The sequence below is a fragment of the Musca autumnalis genome, unplaced genomic scaffold (assembly GCF_047663935.1).
Source record: "Musca autumnalis isolate F117 unplaced genomic scaffold, ASM4766393v1 scaffold_4, whole genome shotgun sequence".
Classification (NCBI taxonomy): Eukaryota; Metazoa; Arthropoda; class Insecta; order Diptera; family Muscidae; genus Musca; species Musca autumnalis.
Genome location: NW_027411977.1, coordinates 187,011,704 through 187,029,674, shown reverse-complemented (window position 1 = coordinate 187,029,674; position 17,971 = coordinate 187,011,704). Strand labels below are relative to the sequence as shown.

Below are 17,971 nucleotides of genomic sequence, written 5' to 3'. Positions count from 1 at the left end.
TCGATAAAGAAGAGTGACATTTTTTTACTTGTTTCTGTTGCGAAGACAATCATTTTCATTCTGTTGTCAGAACCGTCATTGTGGAGACTGAATTTTCCGACTGTGAAGTCAAAGATATCTCCTTTCAATCATCTAGAATAATTTTAATGTCATGGGCAGGACACCGGTCTTCTGTTTTTTTTAAAGCGCACGTGAAATAAGTCTTTGATCTGTTCGCTTGTTTATGTTGTAGAAATTAGCTTTAATCCGAATTCTATAAGGTCTTTTGTTTACCGGGATGAAGGATGTGTGTCATGGCAACTATAATACAGTGCCTCACCTTTAGGGAAAACCTATAGCTCTGCGTGTTGCGTGTGCGTTCAAAAATACAAAAACAAAATACATGTATTTCAAATTGAAAACAACAACAAATACATGTATTTTGTTTTTGTATTTTTGAACGCACACGCAACACGCAGAGCTATAGGTTTCGCCCTTAGGTGTTGTTGTGACGCCTTTCCCAATCCATCGTATTTCCTGTATGGCATGAATGACAGTTATATACTTTTCAAGTATATATGCCAATTTTTAAACTGTAAAGAGTGCGAATATTCCAGGTACAGATTCGTAGATCATGGTACTTAAAACGTTTGCGGGGGTCGTCAACTTGAAACTGGTTTGTTTCTCTTGTTCTTTTTGTTTTCTTAAACGATTTTTATAGGGGTGTGTTACTAACCCGACGCCTAACCTTGGTCTTTATTGTTCTGTTAGCTCACTACATTAACGGGTGTTTAAATCAGTTCTACAGGTGACACTACAGGGAGATCAGTGACCAATTAAATCTTAATGTTAAATCGTTCTTCTTAAAATTGGGCGGTATACAGGTTGATGCAATCCTTTGGCGGAAGATTGTTCATGCCTTTCACAAGTCAATCTGATATGTGTGGTGTTAATTTACCAGTTGTTTATCGTGCTAAAAGCTTCTTGTCTATATTTCCAAATTGTCGAATACATAGTTGTCTAGCCTATTCAATGTGTTATGGGAACCTACTTATAATCCAATAATTACTGATTTGGAGTAAAGTTCGATGCAGGCTAGTTTCGGTTGCAAAAAGGGGCAGTGAAATCGTCACTATCCTATACGGACAACACTTATGCCGAGTAGGCCTGTTGTGTTCACGATGTAAGTTTCTCTTTGGATTAGTGACACTTTGAAATTAATTTAACTTATCTACTTATGGACTTCGCATAAAGTTACCAGCTTAAGGAGGTTTCGTTAACTAATTACATTAGGAAAATAATATACCAGGCGTATATGTTACAACATCAACCATATTACCACAAAAACAACAACAACAAACAAGGAAGCTATCTTAAATATGCACAAAAGGCCAAGTGTTGATAATGGAAATTGTTATTATACAACTTTATTTTTTTCGCCAGGAAACAAAAAGCGACTCATTGAGGAAGAAGGCGAACAAACAAACATCGAGTTACGTAGGAGTGTGAGACAAACAAGAAAGAAAAGGTTAAATTTCATTTTGTTGTTTTTTCTTACTTCATCTTTTTTTTGAGTCACAAAACGTGTCAACAAAATTCTTTGCCAAGAAGTTTTTTTTTGTACCGCACCGCACACTTTCTTGTCGCATCCAAAAACACAGACAGTTCAATATCCTCATTCCTGTTTTATAGACGTTAATTTTTCCAGAGAGAGAGAACAAAAAGGAACACAAATGCAAGTGTGTGTGAGTGTGTTCGTTGATAGCTGCGACACTAACTGTCCTTTCTTTGGGTAAAGTTTTAGTTTTTGTGCGGAAAATAATTTGTTTGTTTGCTGAAAATTTCCTTGTCGGGGTTTTTATGTTGATGCTGCGTTTTGCCAATAGTCGCGGTGTCGTTTTGTTTTTGTTGTTCTTGTTTTGGAAATGCGTTTTGGCGGTTTATTACAATCTCAGATCAAATCGAAATTTACACATTCACACGAGGCGACCGACACACGCAATTGGCAAACAATGGAATTCTGTGATTGTGGTTGAGAGTTGAGAATAGCGGGGTGTGTTACACCGTTTAAAACAAATCTTCTTTTTCAAATAAATATTCTATAAGAAGTCCTTATGGTCTGGTTTTCTATCAGAATACCTTCTGGTCTGCTAAGTGAAAACTTTCTGGTTTTCTATGAGAAGGCCTTCTGGTCCTCTATGAGAAGACCTTCGGGTCTTATATGAAGACGTTCTGGTCTTCTATGAGAAGGCCTCCTGATCTTCTATGAGAAGGCCTATGGGTCTTCTATGAGAAGACCTCCTGGTCTTCTACGAAAAGTCCTACTGATCTGCTATGAGAAGACTTCCTGGTTTTCTAAGTGGGGACCTTCTAGCCTTCTACAGGAAGGCGTTCTGATCTTCTTCTATAAGAAGACCAGAAGACCTTCTTGTCAGCTATGTGGAAACCTTCTGGTCTTCTATAAAAAGACATCCTGGTCTTCTATGAGGAGACCTTTTTTTCTTCTTGTCTTTTATAAGAAGACCTTCTGGTCTTCTAGGTAAGGTCCTTCTGGTTTTTTATTAGAAGACTTTCTGTCCTTTTTCTGATCTTCTATAACCAGACTTTCTGGCCTTTTACAAGAACTCGTTCTGATCTTCTATGATAAGGCCTTCTGCTCCTTTCCTATGAGAAGACCTCCTGGTCTTCTATAAGAAGACATACAGGTATTCTATGAGAAAACATTAAGGTTATCCATGAAAAGACCTACAGGTCTTCTATGAAAAAAAACTACAGGTCTTCTATAAGAAACCTACAGTCTTCTATGAGAAGACCTCCTGGTCTTCTATGACAAAGCCCCCTGGTCTTCTATGAGAATTCCAACTGATCTGCTATGAGAAGGCCTCCTTATCTTCTATGAGAAGGCCTCCTGGTCTTCTATGAGAAGGCCTCCTGGTCTTCTATGAAAAGGCCTCGTGGTCTTCTATTACAAGGACTCCTGGTCTTGTATGAGAAGTCTTACTGATCTGCTATGAGAAGGCCTCCTGGTCTTCTATGAGAAGGCCTCCTGGTCTTCTATGAAAAGGCCCCCTGGTCTTCTATGAGAAGGCCTCCGGGTCTTCTATGACAAGGCCTCCTGGTCTTCTATGAAAAGGCCTCCTGGTCTTCTACGAGAAGGCCTATGGGTCTTCTATGAGAAGACCTCCTGGTCTTCTATGACGAGGCCTCCTGGTCTTCTATGAGAAGTCCTACTGATCTGCTATGAGAAGGGCTCCTGGTTTTCTATGAGAAGGCCTCCTTGTCTTCTATGAGAAGGCCTCCTTGTCTTCTATGAAAAGGCCTCCTTGTCTTCTATGAGAAGGCCTCCTGGTCTTCTATGAGAAGGTCTCATGGTCTTCTATGAGAAGGCCTCCTGGTCTTCTATGAGAAGGCCTCGTGGTCTTCTATGAGAAGGCCTCCTGGTCTTCCATGAGAAGGCCTCCTGGTCTTCTATGAGAAGGCCTCCTGGTCTTCTATGAGAAGGCCTCCTGGTCTTCTATGAGAAGGCCTCCTGGATTTCGATGAAAAGGCCTCCTGGTCTTCAATGAGAAAGCCTCCTGGTCTTCTATGAAAAGGCCTCCTGGTCTTCTATGACAAGGCCTCCTGGTCTTCTATGAGAAGGCATCCTGGTTTTCTATGAGAAGGCCTCCTGGTCTTCTATGAGAAGGCCTCCTTATCTTCTATGAGAAGGCCTCCTGGTCTTCTATGAGAAGGCCTCCTTGTCTTCTATGAGAAGGCCTCCTGGTCTTCTATGAGAAGGCCTCCTGGTCTTCTATGAGAAGGCCTCCTGGTCTTCTATGAAAAGGCCTCGTGGTCTTCTATGACAAGGACTCCTGGTCTTGTATGAGAAGTCTTACTGATCTGCTATGAGAAGGCCTCCTGGTCTTCTATGAGAAGGCCTCTTGGTCTTCTGTGAAAAGGCCTCTTGGTCTTCTATGAGAAGGCCTCCGGGTCTTCTATGACAAGGCCTCCTGGTCTTCTATGAGAAGGCCTCCTGGTCTTCTATGAGAAGGCCTCCTGGATTTCGATGAAAAGGCCTCCTGGTCTTCAATGAGAAAGCCTCCTGGTATTCTATGAAAAGGCCTCGTGGTCTTCTATGACAAGGACTCCTGGTCTTGTATGAGAAGTCTTACTGATCTGCTATGAGAAGGCCTCCTGGTCTTCTATGAGAAGGCCTCCTGGTCTTCTATGAAAAGGCCTCCTGGTCTTCTATGAGAAGGCCTATGGGTCTTCTATGAGAAGACCTCCTGGTCTTCTATGACAAGGCCTCCTGGTCTTCTACGAAAAGTCCTACTGATCTGCTATGAGAAGACTTCCTGGTTTTCTAAGTGGGGACCTTCTAGCCTTCTACAGGAAGGCGTTCTGATCTTCTTCTATAAGAAGACCAGAAGACCTTCTTGTCAGCTATGTGGAAACCTTCTGGTCTTCTATAAAAAGACATCCTGGTCTTCTATGAGGAGACCTTTTTTTCTTCTTGTCTTTTATAAGAAGACCTTCTGGTCTTCTAGGTAAGGTCCTTCTGGTTTTTTATTAGAAGACTTTCTGTCCTTTTTCTGATCTTCTATAACCAGACTTTCTGGCCTTTTACAAGAACTCGTTCTGATCTTTTATGATAAGGCCTTCTGCTCCTTTCCTATGAGAAGACCTTCTGGTCTTCTATAAGAAGACATACAGATATTCTATGAGAAAACATTAAGGTTATCCATGAAAAGACCTACAGGTCTTCTATGAAAAAAACTACAGGTCTTCTATAAGAAACCTACAGTCTTCTATGAGAAGACCTCCTGGTCTTCTATGACAAAGCCCCCTGGTCTTCTATGAGAATTCCAACTGATCTGCTATGAGAAGGCCTCCTTATCTTCTATGAGAAGGCCTCCTGGTCTTCTATGAGAAGGCCTCCTGGTCTTCTATGAGAAGGCCTCCTGGTCTTCTATGAGAAGGCCTCCTGGTCTTCTATGAGAAGGCCTCCTGGTCTTCTATGAGAAGGCCTCCTGGTCTTCTATGAGAAGGCCTCCTGGTCTTCTATGAAAAGGCCTCCTGGTCTTCTATGAGAAGGCCTCCGGGTCTTCTATGACAAGGCCTCCTGGTCTTCTATGAAAAGGCCTCCTGGTCTTCTATGAGAAGGCCTATGGGTCTTCTATGAGAAGACCTCCTGGTCTTCTATGACGAGGCCTCCTGGTCTTCTATGAGAAGTCCTACTGATCTGCTATGAGAAGGCCTCCTGGTCTTCTATGAGAAGGCCTCCTTGTCTTCTATGAGAAGGCCTCCTTGTCTTCTATGAAAAGGCCTCCTTGTCTTCTATGCGAAGGCCTCCTGGTCTTCTATGAGAAGGTCTCATGGTCTTCTATGAGAAGGCCTCCTGGTCTTCTATGAGAAGGCCTCCTGGTCTTCTATGAGAAGGCCTCCTGGTCTTCTATGAGGAGGCCTCCTGGTCTTCTATGAGAAGGCCTCCTGGAACAGGAGGCCTGGTCTTCAATGAGAAAGCCTCCTGGTCTTCTATGAAAAGGCCTCCTGGTCTTCTATGACAAGGCCTCCTGGTCTTCTATGAGAAGGCATCCTGGTCTTCTATGAGAAGGCCTCCTGGTCTTCTATGAGAAGGCCTCCTTATCTTCTATGAGAAGGCCTCCTGGTCTTCTATGAGAAGGCCTCCTTGTCTTCTATGAGAAGGCCTCCTTGTCTTCTATGAAAAGGCCTCCTTGTCTTCTATGAGAAGGCCTCCTGGTCTTCTATGAGAAGGTCTCATGGTCTTCTATGAGAAGGCCTCCTGATCTTCTATGAGAAGGCCTCCTGGTCTTCTATGAGAAGGCCTCCTGGATTTCGATGAAAAGGCCTCCTGGTCTTCAATGAGAAAGCCTCCTGGTCTTCTATGAAAAGGCCTCCTGGTCTGCTATGACAAGGCCTCCTGGTCTTCTATGAGAAGGCATCCTGGTCTTCTGTGAGAAGGCCTCCTGGTCTTCTATGAGAAGTCCTCCTGGTCTTCTATGAGAAGGCCTCCTGGTCTTCTATGAGAAGGCCTCATGGTCTTCTATGAGAAGGTCTCATGGTCTTCTATGAGAAGGCCTCCGGGTTTTCTTTGAGAAGACCTCTTGGTCTTCTATGAGAAGACCTCTTGGTCTTCTATGAGAAGTCCTACTGATCTGCTATGAGAAGGCCTCCTGGTCTTCTATGAGAAGTCCTCCTGGTCTTCTATGAGAAGGCCTCCTTGTCTTCTATGAGAAGGCATCCTGGTCTTCTATGACAAGACCTCCTGGTCTTCTATGAGAAGTCCTACTGATCTCTTATGTAAGGACTTCTGGACCTTCTGGTCTTCTATAAAAACACCTTCTGACTTTCTAAAAACAGACGTTCTGATTTTCTATGAGAAGAACATCTAGTCTTCTATGGGAAAACCTTCGGGTCTTCTTAAAGAACAAGACCCAGGTGTTCTATAAAAAGACCTATGTCTTCCATAAGAAGATCTCCTGGTCTTCTATGAAAGGGCTTTTGGTATCTTATGAGAAGGTCTTCCGGTGGTTTATGAGAATACCTTCTGATTTTCTATGAGAAGACTTTCTGGTCTTCTATGAGAAAACCTTCTTGTCTTATATGAAAAAACCTTTTGGTCTTCCATGACAAGTCCGGAAGGTCTTCTCATAAAAACCCTCGTGGTCTTCTATGACATTCGGCATTCTATAAAGCACATTTTCCTTATTCTAGAAACTAACTTTAGACCATCTTTGCCGAACATATTTGACTTTGGCACTTCACAAAACTTTCAATTGCGGAAATAGTGTACTCATATGGAAAATTGAGCGGCCGAAGAAAAGCGTTTAGTTGACAATAAATTTTCAACAATATCTGGCGCCATTGTTATTGCAAAAACATATTGATGTCGGTGTGTTATTGTACAACTTTACAATAACACACACACACACGCAAATGCACACATTCATTTGTATATGAATATGAATGTCTATGGATATTCTATTACAGCTGTAAGAGTACTATATATACATCTACATGTCCGTATTAGTGTACATGTGTTGCTGTTTTGCTTCTTTTATCGTATCCTTTCAATGCTTCTGTCGTTTCGTGTCCGTGTTCATGTTCATGTGTTGTTAGTTGGCTTCTTTTACTTTCATGATTTGGTAATCCTTTATGCATAATGCCATTTGATTGGATTTCCATCGTGATCATATCTCCACCAAAAGAAAAAGGCATAAACGACATATTTTCTTGTTCGGTAACAAATAAACATACACTCTCACACACACACATTGCTACTGATTTGGCTTTATGTATTTCAGTGTTATTTTCGAGTTTGAGATTAAAGAAAATTGAGTGGAAATGTAATAATTTCCAGGGAAAACTAACATTTTGGTATTTTGGAAAAAATATTCAATAAATGAATTGTATGCTGTCGTTTTAAGCGGGAATTTCAACACCATTTGTTGCCAGAATTGCATATTTATGAAGAAGTTATCGAAGCAAAATTAAGTAAGAACATGCTTAACTTTAGAATATCTTTAAGTCATGGTTGTTCACTTTTCAACGATATTCTCAAGACACTGCACCGCAGGTGATAGTGGTCTCTGAAGCTAAAAGCGTTTCGGGAAAAAAGAGACTTATGACATTCACCATCGGAACACATGGGAAGATTGCAACCCAATTGCATTAGATTAGATTAGATAATTTTATAAATTTTAGTAGGCAATAGTCTGCCTTATTACGAATTGTTGTGGGAAGAAAAGTTAGATTGATTTGGTGTGGTTTTACCGACATAGTCCAACATAGTCCATTTTAGACGTTTGTATTATTATGGGAGACATTCCGATAGATATCGCGCCCACCAGTCATTTGAGTTGGTCACCATATAATTTAGACCTTTAGACCATTATATCAGGAAACAGGGACTTGCCCACGAAAAACATAATATCACAGGGACACTAGGACTACCTTCGGTAAACATTTCCAAAGGATCCTCGAGCAGACCCTTAACGGCACTTAAACAAAGATGTTGAACGTTTGTGTGGGTGGTACCCTAAGGAATGGACCGAAAGAGGCCACTTTTGTACATAAACTAAATTTGCACATAATATTTCGAGATCCAAAGTTTGGACCAAATCGGTTGCACCGTTTATGGGATATAGCGCGTACTGTTTAGGGAATAATTTCGAATCTTTGTGGGGAAGGTACTCAAAGAAGTGGACCAATAGGCACCACTTTCGAATTTTGTCTAATATTCGAAGAAATATTACGACATGCAAAATGTGTACAAACGCAGTATACGGTTCGAGAGTTGTCGTGCGCACCATCCACTACACTTGCTGGCCGTAGGGTTTTTTTTTACAGTTTTCGGGTAGTTTTCTCAAGAAGTATGGCCTTGCCAATAAAAAAAACGTGTACCATCGCGATGGCATAAAACTTTCTACCTGACATTTTTCGGTATAGGTCCACGCTTTCATATAGTCCCCATAGAACAGTACCTCTCGATATTCGGTATTTTGAAGATTGTGTAGCGTCAATGTTTCACCGAAATATCTGAAATTTTGTATTTAGCATTTATGCTAACGAGGGTATATACACATTCATACGGGCAAAATGTGCCTCATCGAAATAATGGTTTTAGACCCCAAGTATGTTTGGACAAAATGTGTTTCAGACAATTTGGGGTCGATTTAGCAATGTCCGTCCGTCTGTCTGTCTGGCTGGCTGGTGCGCACGATAACTCTCGAACGGATGAACCGATTTGGCTATCGCAATATTTTGTCCAAACATACTTTAAGTTCGAAAATGGTTTATATCGGTCCACTCCTTCCGGTACCTCCCCCACAAAAGTTCGAAAATGTTCGGAAAATTTGTGCGCACGATAACTCTTGAAGGGAGTAACCGATTTGGGCCATATTTTGCACATCGTGAAATTCTTACCAGACTTAGGTGAGGTTCCAATAGGGACTCAATCGGTCCACGCCTTCGGGTACCTCCCACACAAATTTTCGGAAAAGTTCAGTTTGGGACCTGCTCTCGAATCGCTTTAATCGCTTTTGTTGCAACAACTTGTATTAACTGCCCCCCATACGACGGTACAAGTTTCAGCAGAGGCAAGTCCATACTTCCTGAGAAAATAGCCTAAAAGTTGCAAAGATCCCATATGACACGGTGTGTAGTGGTTGGGGCGCAAGATAACTCTCGAACGGATCTGCAGATTCGGTCCAAAATTTGGCCTTCGTAATATTTTGTCCAAACAAAGTTTAAATTCGAAGATAAGCCATATCGGTCCACTTCTTCAGGTACCTCCCCCACATAACTTCAGAAATGTTCGGAAAATTTATGCGCACGATAACTCTTGTAGGGAGTGACCGATGTAATCCATACTTTGCACATCCTAATATATCTACCAGATATAGATCAGGTTCGAATATGGACTTTATTTGTCTACTCCTTCTGGTACCTCTCACACAAAATTTCGGATAAGTTCACTTTAAGACCTGCTCTCGAATCACTTTGATTTTTGTTGCATTCGCTACCTCCATTACGACAGTAAAAGTTTTTTCAGGGGCAAGTCCAAAACAGACCGAAAAGTGAAAAAACCCCTATGTCACCATATGTGGAGGTCGGATAGCACGATAACTCTCTAACTGTTCAACCGATTTGGTCTAACATTTGATCTTCGTCATATTATATCCAAACTTAGTTTCATGGGGCAATGCCGGTCCACAACTTTCGGAACTTCTCCCCAATATTTAAAAAATGTCACTAAAACGCTAGGACGATATCACTTGAATGGGTTAACCAATTTGGTCCAAACTTTGGATCTCCTAATATTCTGTCAAAATTTAGTTTAACTTCTAAAATGACCCATATCGGTCCTACCTAAGGGTATCTCCCCCATAAAAGTTCAATATTTGTGTCTTAGAGCAGTTAATTCCTAATCCACATTTTTGTCGGCAATTAAAATTCCAAAAAGGCCCACAAAATTCTGAAGAGACCTTAAATACATTCGATCTGTCCGTAGGTGAAAGTTTCGCTTCACATTGGCTGAGGGTATATATCTGTCGGCAAAGCCGACTGACACTTTTTTACTTGTTCTTTTTTTTAATTCGCTGCATTCAAGAAATGACGCTCGTTTCATTTTAAACTTTTGTTGGGGAGATACCGGAAGGAGTGAACTGATAAACATCATCTTCGAACTTTATCTATGATTGACAGAAATATTACGATATGCCAAGTTTGGACAAACACAATATCCGCTTGGCAAATTGTGCCACCTATACGTGGTGGCCGTATAGGTTTTTAGGGCCATTTTGTCATGAAGTATGGGATAGACCCTGGGGGCCCAGGCAACGGTCTTTTGCAAACATAATCAAAACGGTTCGAGAGCGGGTCGTAAACTGCACTTTTCCTAAATCCACAATTCTACTACTCCTTATTTATTTATTTATTTATTTATTTATTTATTTATTTATTTATTTATTTATTTATTTATTTATTTATTTATTTATTTATTTATTTATTTATTTATTTATTTATTTATTTATTTATTTATTTATTTATTTATTTATTTATTTATTTATTTATTTATTTATTTATTTATTTATTTATTTATTTATTTATTTATTTATTTATTTATTTATTTATTTATTTATTTATTTATTTATTTATTTATTTATTTATTTATTTATTTATTTATTTATTTATTTATTCCCGCGGGAGTTTGTTAGTTCTCCTACCGGGCGCGTCCCCACCGGCGGATAGGGGGAGGAGGATGGTCGTACCACTCTGTCCAATACCTATTGCATGGTGGGTCTGGGGCAGAGAGGTGGGATTATCCACCTCTGGAAACCTTGAGTTTCCCGCGGACAAAAAACTGACTATGGGGGTGTTCCCCTAAAACAAAAAACAAATATGGAAGGAAAAAAAGAAGAAAAAGTTACGGTGCAGGGCCTAATAAACCCAGTGCCGGCGGGGACCAGTGATCTGCCTACGAGTCACACCCCGTCGATATCATGCGATCGTGAGCAATCTCCCATAGATGTGGGTGCCTTGGTATCTGTGGTCGAAGGTAATGCTACAAGCACACAACCTAGTGTAAAACATAGTGTAAAAACGGAGGAGGATAAAGGGCAGCACAGGGGGAGGATTAACTTGACCCAACTATCTGATGATGGTAGCGACCCTGATTCCGAATCCGATAGCTGCGGCAAAACAAACACCACCGTTGTGGAAAATCCCATGAAAGAGGAAGTCCACAAGATGGTAGAAGAAGTGAGCGAGAGCATCGCAAAGCTCACGACGAAAAGAGTGCAGTGGTCTGGGGCCCAAAGGAAGAAATTTAAGAGGAACCAGGCAAAACTAAAGAAGGAAAAACAGCTGGCTGCTTCAAAGGTTACCACAGAAAGTCCCTCCACTTCTTCGGAAGCGGCGAAGAGGACAAGGTCTCCTGAGGAGCAGAACGTGGCAAAACCCAGTAAGAAGAAAAAGGGCTTCCCACCTTCAATTGCCCAGAACAAACCTCGTCAGGACAAAAGCCAAGGAGACTGCCAAAAGGATCCTTCAAATGATACTGAAGAGGCGAGTTCTGACAAAAAGAAGGTGAGCGCGACGTCGGAATCTTCTGCGGTGGCCAAGGACTCAGTAAAGAAGCCTACTACCACCCAGAAGAGGAAGATGGACGCTGAAACCGGAACGGAGCCGCCATCGACTTACGCCAAGGTAGCCAAGAGATACTACAAGGACGAGCTGTGCTACGCAGTAATCGATACTAGTAAAGGATCTGGAAGGCTACACAAAGAGTACTTACCGGAGATCGAGAAATCGATCAACGATAAAATATTGGAACAAATCCTGCAAGGACGAGTCTCAATAAAAATAAACTGCTGTGAGCCAAGGGGGGACCTCCTATTGTACCACCTGGACTCACACGCAAACTCTGCAGCTCTCGGGGAGGTAGTCAGCAGTATAGCAACTCCATGGGAAGGTGGCAGACTAAAACTGGTGAGGAAAGACGAAATTCCTCACCTAACCAAAGCATCGGTGTACGTCAAGGGGTATGGCTGCAAGCTCGAGACGGAGCGCATGCTCGAGGTCTTTGGCGTACAAAACGAGGCCCTAAAGGTGGAAAGATGGGAGGTCTTCCACAGGGAGGAGAAGGAAGACGGCACTCTCCTTGTGATGGGGATCGACGATCTCTCGCTAGCCGGGCTCGTCAAAACCAAGGGCAAGGCATTCTTCGTCTCGAACTCGGTCTACTTCAAAGTTGGAAAGGCAAGAGTTGGTGAGGAGGAGATTGCCAAACCAAATAACCAAGAGGTCAACCTACCAAAAGGCTTTCAGGAGGGAGGAGCAGACGAAATTAGCGACTCCCAAGAAGCCAACCTTCTGGAGGACCAATGATTGAGGTCATCCAGATCAACCTCCATCGGAGCGAAACGGCAACACTAGCCCTGATGGACAAAATAACTAAAGGTAATATACATATTGGTTTAATCCAAGAACCTTGGACCATAAAAAACAAGGTTTCTGGACTTAACCATATAAATTATCAACTTTTTTACGCAAATACGGGATCCCGACCGAGGACCTGCATTATATGCCACAAAAACTTATGCTTTCTTTTTTCTCCAGAGTTGTCATCGTCGGACGTTACAGTATTGAAGCAGGGGAATGGTAACATATACCTAGCATCATTATACCTGCCGTTCGACTCCCCGACATTACCACCTTCGTCGGAATTGCAGCAACTGGTGAGAAGGATAAAGCAAACAGGTAACGAAGTACTAGTAGGTAGCGATGCTAACTCTCACCACATCTCGTGGGGTAGTACTAACATTAACAAAAGGGGACAAGCCCTTATAGATTACTTAAATACTAACGACCTAATTACACTTAACACCGGGAATACGCCAACCTTTGTTAATAGAATTAGGGAGGAAGTACTAGATATAACGATATGTTCAGAAAATTTAATAAACGAGGTACACGAGTGGAGGGTCCTGGAGGAACACTCCTTCTCAGACCATAAGTATATTAGATTTAAAATAGCTAGGCCATCGCCTAACCCGATAACCTTCCGAAACAAATCCAAAACAAATTGGACAAAGTTCGGAAAACGAGTAAAAGAAAGACTTGGGCAACCAGATGAGGAATGCCTAAGTAAGGAGGACATAGAGAGAGATGTCCTAAAGTTAACTGAGGCACTAGTAAAGTCTTTCGAGGAAAGTTGTCCTCTTCGAGAGAGGAAATCCGCCTACGAAAAACCCTGGATGACAGGGGAAATTCGGAATAAAGGCAAGGAGGTCCGCAGACTTTATAAAAGGGCCAAACGTAAAAAAGCAGCTGTATTCTGGGACAACTATCAGGCAAAATTAAAGGAATACAACAAAATAACAAGAAACGCCAAACGAAACTCCTGGAAGCTTTTCTGCGAACAGGTGGATAGTGTAAATGACGTTTCAAAGATTAAAAAGTTTCTATCTAAAACCCATACACAGACCGAGCAATTGGTCGATGGAAATGGAAAAAGGATTGAAACAACAGAAGAAACTCTAGGCCTTCTGATGAAAACGCACTTCCCGCAGAATACCATGGTTAACACTGAGGCATCGACGGAATGTATTAACTCATCGGAAGAAGCACCAAAGATCGACAGCTTAATGGTCCAACAAGCCATTTTAAGCTTTTCACCATATAAAGCAGCTGGACCAGACCAGATCTTCCCGGCTTTATTACAGAGGGAAGTGGACTTTATTGCGTCCAAACTGGTCGGGATCTTCAATGCATGCTTAAAACTTGCATACACTCCTATAGCCTGGCAGGAGGCAAGGGTAGTCTTTATACCCAAACCTGGCAAGGCAAGTTATGCAACACCAAAATCTTATCGACCGATAAGTTTAACTTCATTCTTACTCAAAACAATGGAACGGACAGTCGACACCATGATAAAGAGTAAGATCCCCAACGATATGCTTAAATTCAAACAACATGCATACGTTAAAGGCAGATCAGTGGAAACCGCATTGCATGAGGTAGTACACCACATAGAAAGAACCTTCGAAATGAAAATGTACACACTTGCTGTATGCATCGACATCGAAGGCGCTTTCAATAACGTAAGCACCGAGACACTTATCCACTCCTTAGACGAGTTTCAGGTAGACAGGGCCTTAAGGAACTGGATAAACCACATGCTAAGGAATAGATGGATAAGCTGCGGGCTATACGACGTGAAAATAAGAGACAAAGTTGGACAAGGAACGCCACAGGGAGGGATACTTTCACCTCTGTTGTGGGTTACCACCATAAACAGTCTCTTGAGGACCCTAACCGAAGAAGGATTTGACCCAGTCTGCTACGCAGACGACGTTATAATACTTCTGAGGGGAAAGAATCCGAATCAACTCTGTCGTAGAGCAGAAACGGCTCTAAAAATTGCTTTTAACTGGGCCAGGCCGAGAGGTCTGAACGTCAACCCAGAAAAAACAGAATTATGTCTATTCACTAGGAAAACGAAAATGGGGCACTACGAGGAACCAGTTTTTCTAGATAAGACAATAAATATCTCTTGTACAGTTAAATATCTAGGAGTAATTCTGGATAGGAAACTTAAATGGAAAGACCATATACAAGAAAGGGCCAACAAGGCCCAAATATGTTGGTCAACCTGCAGAAGGGCGATAGGCTCAAAATGGGGGTTCAATCCTAGGATGATACACTGGCTATACAGAAGCGTAATTAGACCAATTCTAACCTACGCGTCTGTGGTATGGTGGACAGCCATGGACAAAAAATGCAATGTGGAAATATTGCAAAAGGTCCAAAGAACATGCTGCCTAAGCATTAGCGGAGCAATGAGGACCACACCGACTAGGGCTCTAGAAACAATTTTGTTTGTACACCCAATAGAGATTCAGGTAAGGTATGAGGCAGCCATCGCAGCTGTAAGGCTAAAGTCGATGAGCGAGTGGATCGAAAAGAGCCACCAAACATACCACCAAAACATATTAAAGGTCACAACGGGTGAATCTATAAATCAGGTAGTATCGGACCGTATACTTGAAACTAGTGAAGTAGCCTTGTGTGAAGTGTCAATACCTGACAGAGACATGTAGATCGAGGGAGCTCTAGCACAGATTCCCGCTGGAAGCTGTGGGTTTACGGATGGGGCTGTGCTAGGGGGGAGAACCGGACTGGGTCTTTACATAATGGAACCGGAAACGGAAATCTCCCTCCGTCTGCCGGATCATAACACGATCCTGCAGGCGGAACTCCGGGCGATAACAGAGTGTCTGCTTTGGTTTGATACACACACAAGGCCTACCACTGTAAATATCCTTACGGATAGCAAAGCAGCCATTAGAGCTATATCAACCAAGACAGTGAAATCTAGAACTGTCTTGGAATGTATTAAATCTATAAATAATTACTCCCAACACGGTAAGGTAAACATTATATGGGTACCAGGGCATACCGGGATTAGGGGTAATGAAATAGCAAACTCCTTGGCAAAACAAGCCAAGGAGCAACCAACGGTAAGTCTAGAAAACGCTAAGCCGTTTAAAGCTACGCGACTAGAACTAAAGACATGGGCAAAAAATGCACATGTATCCCTCTGGAGTAGTGGAGAGAAGGGAAAAAACACAAAAATCCTATGGGGAAACCCAGACGAGGACAAAACAAAAGAATTACTTTTACTAAGTAAAAAAGATATTAGTAGACTGACAGGAATCCTTACAGGTCACCTAGGTCTAAAAGCGCACCTGCACAAAATAGGTTGTGCAGAAAACAGTGAATGCAGAGCATGCGGAGAGGACGACGAAACGTTGGAACATTACCTCTGCCATTGTCAAGCCTTCACAAATCTGAGAACCCAGTTACTAGGGAATGACATTATACCAGGACTCGACCAAATTAGGACAATCGAGTTCAAAAAGATCAGAGACTATGTAAATAGGACAGAGATCCTAGACTAAGTCAAAAAAAAGGATAATCCTTCCATAACCCAAAATTAGAGCGCACAACAGGCCTACTTATGGCTTAAGTGTATGTCCACATGGGCATGTGGTGATCTAGTATCACCCCTCTTATCAACCTAACCTAACCTATTTATTTATTTATTTATTTATTTATTTATTTATTTATTTATTTATTTATTTATTTATTTATTTATTTATTTATTTATTTATTTATTTATTTATTTATTTATTTATTTATTTATTTATTTATTTATTTATTTATTTATTTATTTATTTATTTATTTATTTATTTATTTATTTATTTATTTATTTATTTATTATTTTGTAAATTTGTAAATCACACCCGGTTATTGTAACGTATACTTTTGTGGGGTTGGTGTACCTCAGAATATTACTTTACGTCATGAAGTTATGGGACACACAGAGGTCCTAACTTCCAGTCGTGACAGAAGTCCTAACTTCCAGTTCCGTCTGATACCTCTTCCGCAAAACTTTTTTCATAGTATTGTTTTAGGTTCCTGTTTTTGATTTTTTCTCCGCACTGCCATGGTGCATATATAATATATAATAAAATATAAGTACTCTACTTTACACAATTGACTTTATTCCCTGGAAATTTCGACTGTGAAATATTAATTTTCTATTATTTTATTGACTCATCTTCTCCGTTTAATTAAAGCAAAACATTTTCCAATTCTCCACGAGCAATCATTTATTCGTTCCGACTACTTAAATTTAGTTTCATTTGTAATTCGAACAACTTAATTAATCTGCAATACTTACCACACACACACACAAACAATCACAAACCAATCCAATATCATAAATATTGTAATCCTTGTTGTAAATGTATTGTCTCGTCAACAACAACCATTAAATGGAATATCTGAAAAAGGGAAACATGTTTTTGATTTAATTTCAGTTATTTGCGGCGTTGGAGTCGATGTCTATGTACATGGCTATCAGGCGGGACTATTAATAGTGTAAGTACAATTTTATATTGAAAGTACGTATGCATGTGTCTGTTTCTGTGTCTTAATTTATCTATTGACTTAGATATAAGTAATTGTAAAAGTGGTATAAGTGTAACAAATGTGAAAATATAACAACAATAAGGGAAAGGGGTAAACCAAATGAACGAAATTTATTGTCAAATTGTGGTATTTGGGAGTGGTGAGTATTTTAATACATGAGGCTCCGACAATATAACAAATTTTTTCAACGTCAAAGTATTAGCCACATTTACTCATTATTTCTGTATAAGTGGTGTCGTACTATATTCGAGACGCTCTTCGGATTTGACAATGAAAATATAATCGGCCTACATTTACTAATACGAGAGAAGTCTTCCCTTTTCCTTGTTGATGTCCATGGTCCACTGTTGTTATTGTTGTTGTTGCAGCAGCTTCTACATGTCTTCATTTTATTGATTCGACTCTGCCTCCAGCTCCAAGTTCAGAAAGGACGCCACCTGAATAGGATTAGTCCAAAGTGAGAGTGGAGTCAGGTTGGTCAGGTTAGTTAGGCATTTAAAAAGGTGCTGTGTAGTAAGCGGACCGGTGCCGCATCCTGGGCAGATATTCTGTGTGCCATCAATCTTGGCCCAATAAGAATTGAGGCGTTTGCACCAACCAGATCTTAGTTGTGCCAACACCACAGCCACGGGTGGTGGATGTTCTTTGAGGACGATATTCGCACTATAGGTTTCTAGAGCCTCAGCGACCGCATCAGTGTGAATATCTCTAAAAATCTGCCTGATAAGAACGTTGATATAGGGGTTCTATTTTATATCTATGGACCTTTCTTTCAAGATCACGATAATTCTCTCTGACTTGCCTGGGACATATCCACCAGGTGGTGATTTGGGTGGTCTTGCCTTTATCATCCAAGCAAGTACTGCATTGTCAACATCATATTGTGTCAACGCACCGGTAGGATCTTGGTCTCCTCATGTAAATGGTCCACTGAAGACATGAGGTGATATCCTGTAGCTGTTCTCAAGGCAGAATTCTGGCAGATTTGTA

At 41.1% G+C, this 17,971-nt stretch overlaps 1 protein-coding gene across 2 annotated transcripts in view; it reads left to right on the top strand.

Annotated features, from left to right (window-relative positions):
• The window catches only part of LOC141402243 (uncharacterized), a 52,242-nt gene that overhangs the window by 28,058 nt on the left and 6,213 nt on the right, over positions 1 to 17,971 (top strand). For both annotated transcript variants that reach the window (XM_073983136.1, XM_073983135.1), the window contains one exon: positions 16,870 to 16,930. In XM_073983136.1, coding sequence (XP_073839237.1) covers positions 16,870 to 16,930 — 61 coding nt within the window. The remainder of the gene's footprint in view (positions 1 to 16,869; positions 16,931 to 17,971) is intronic.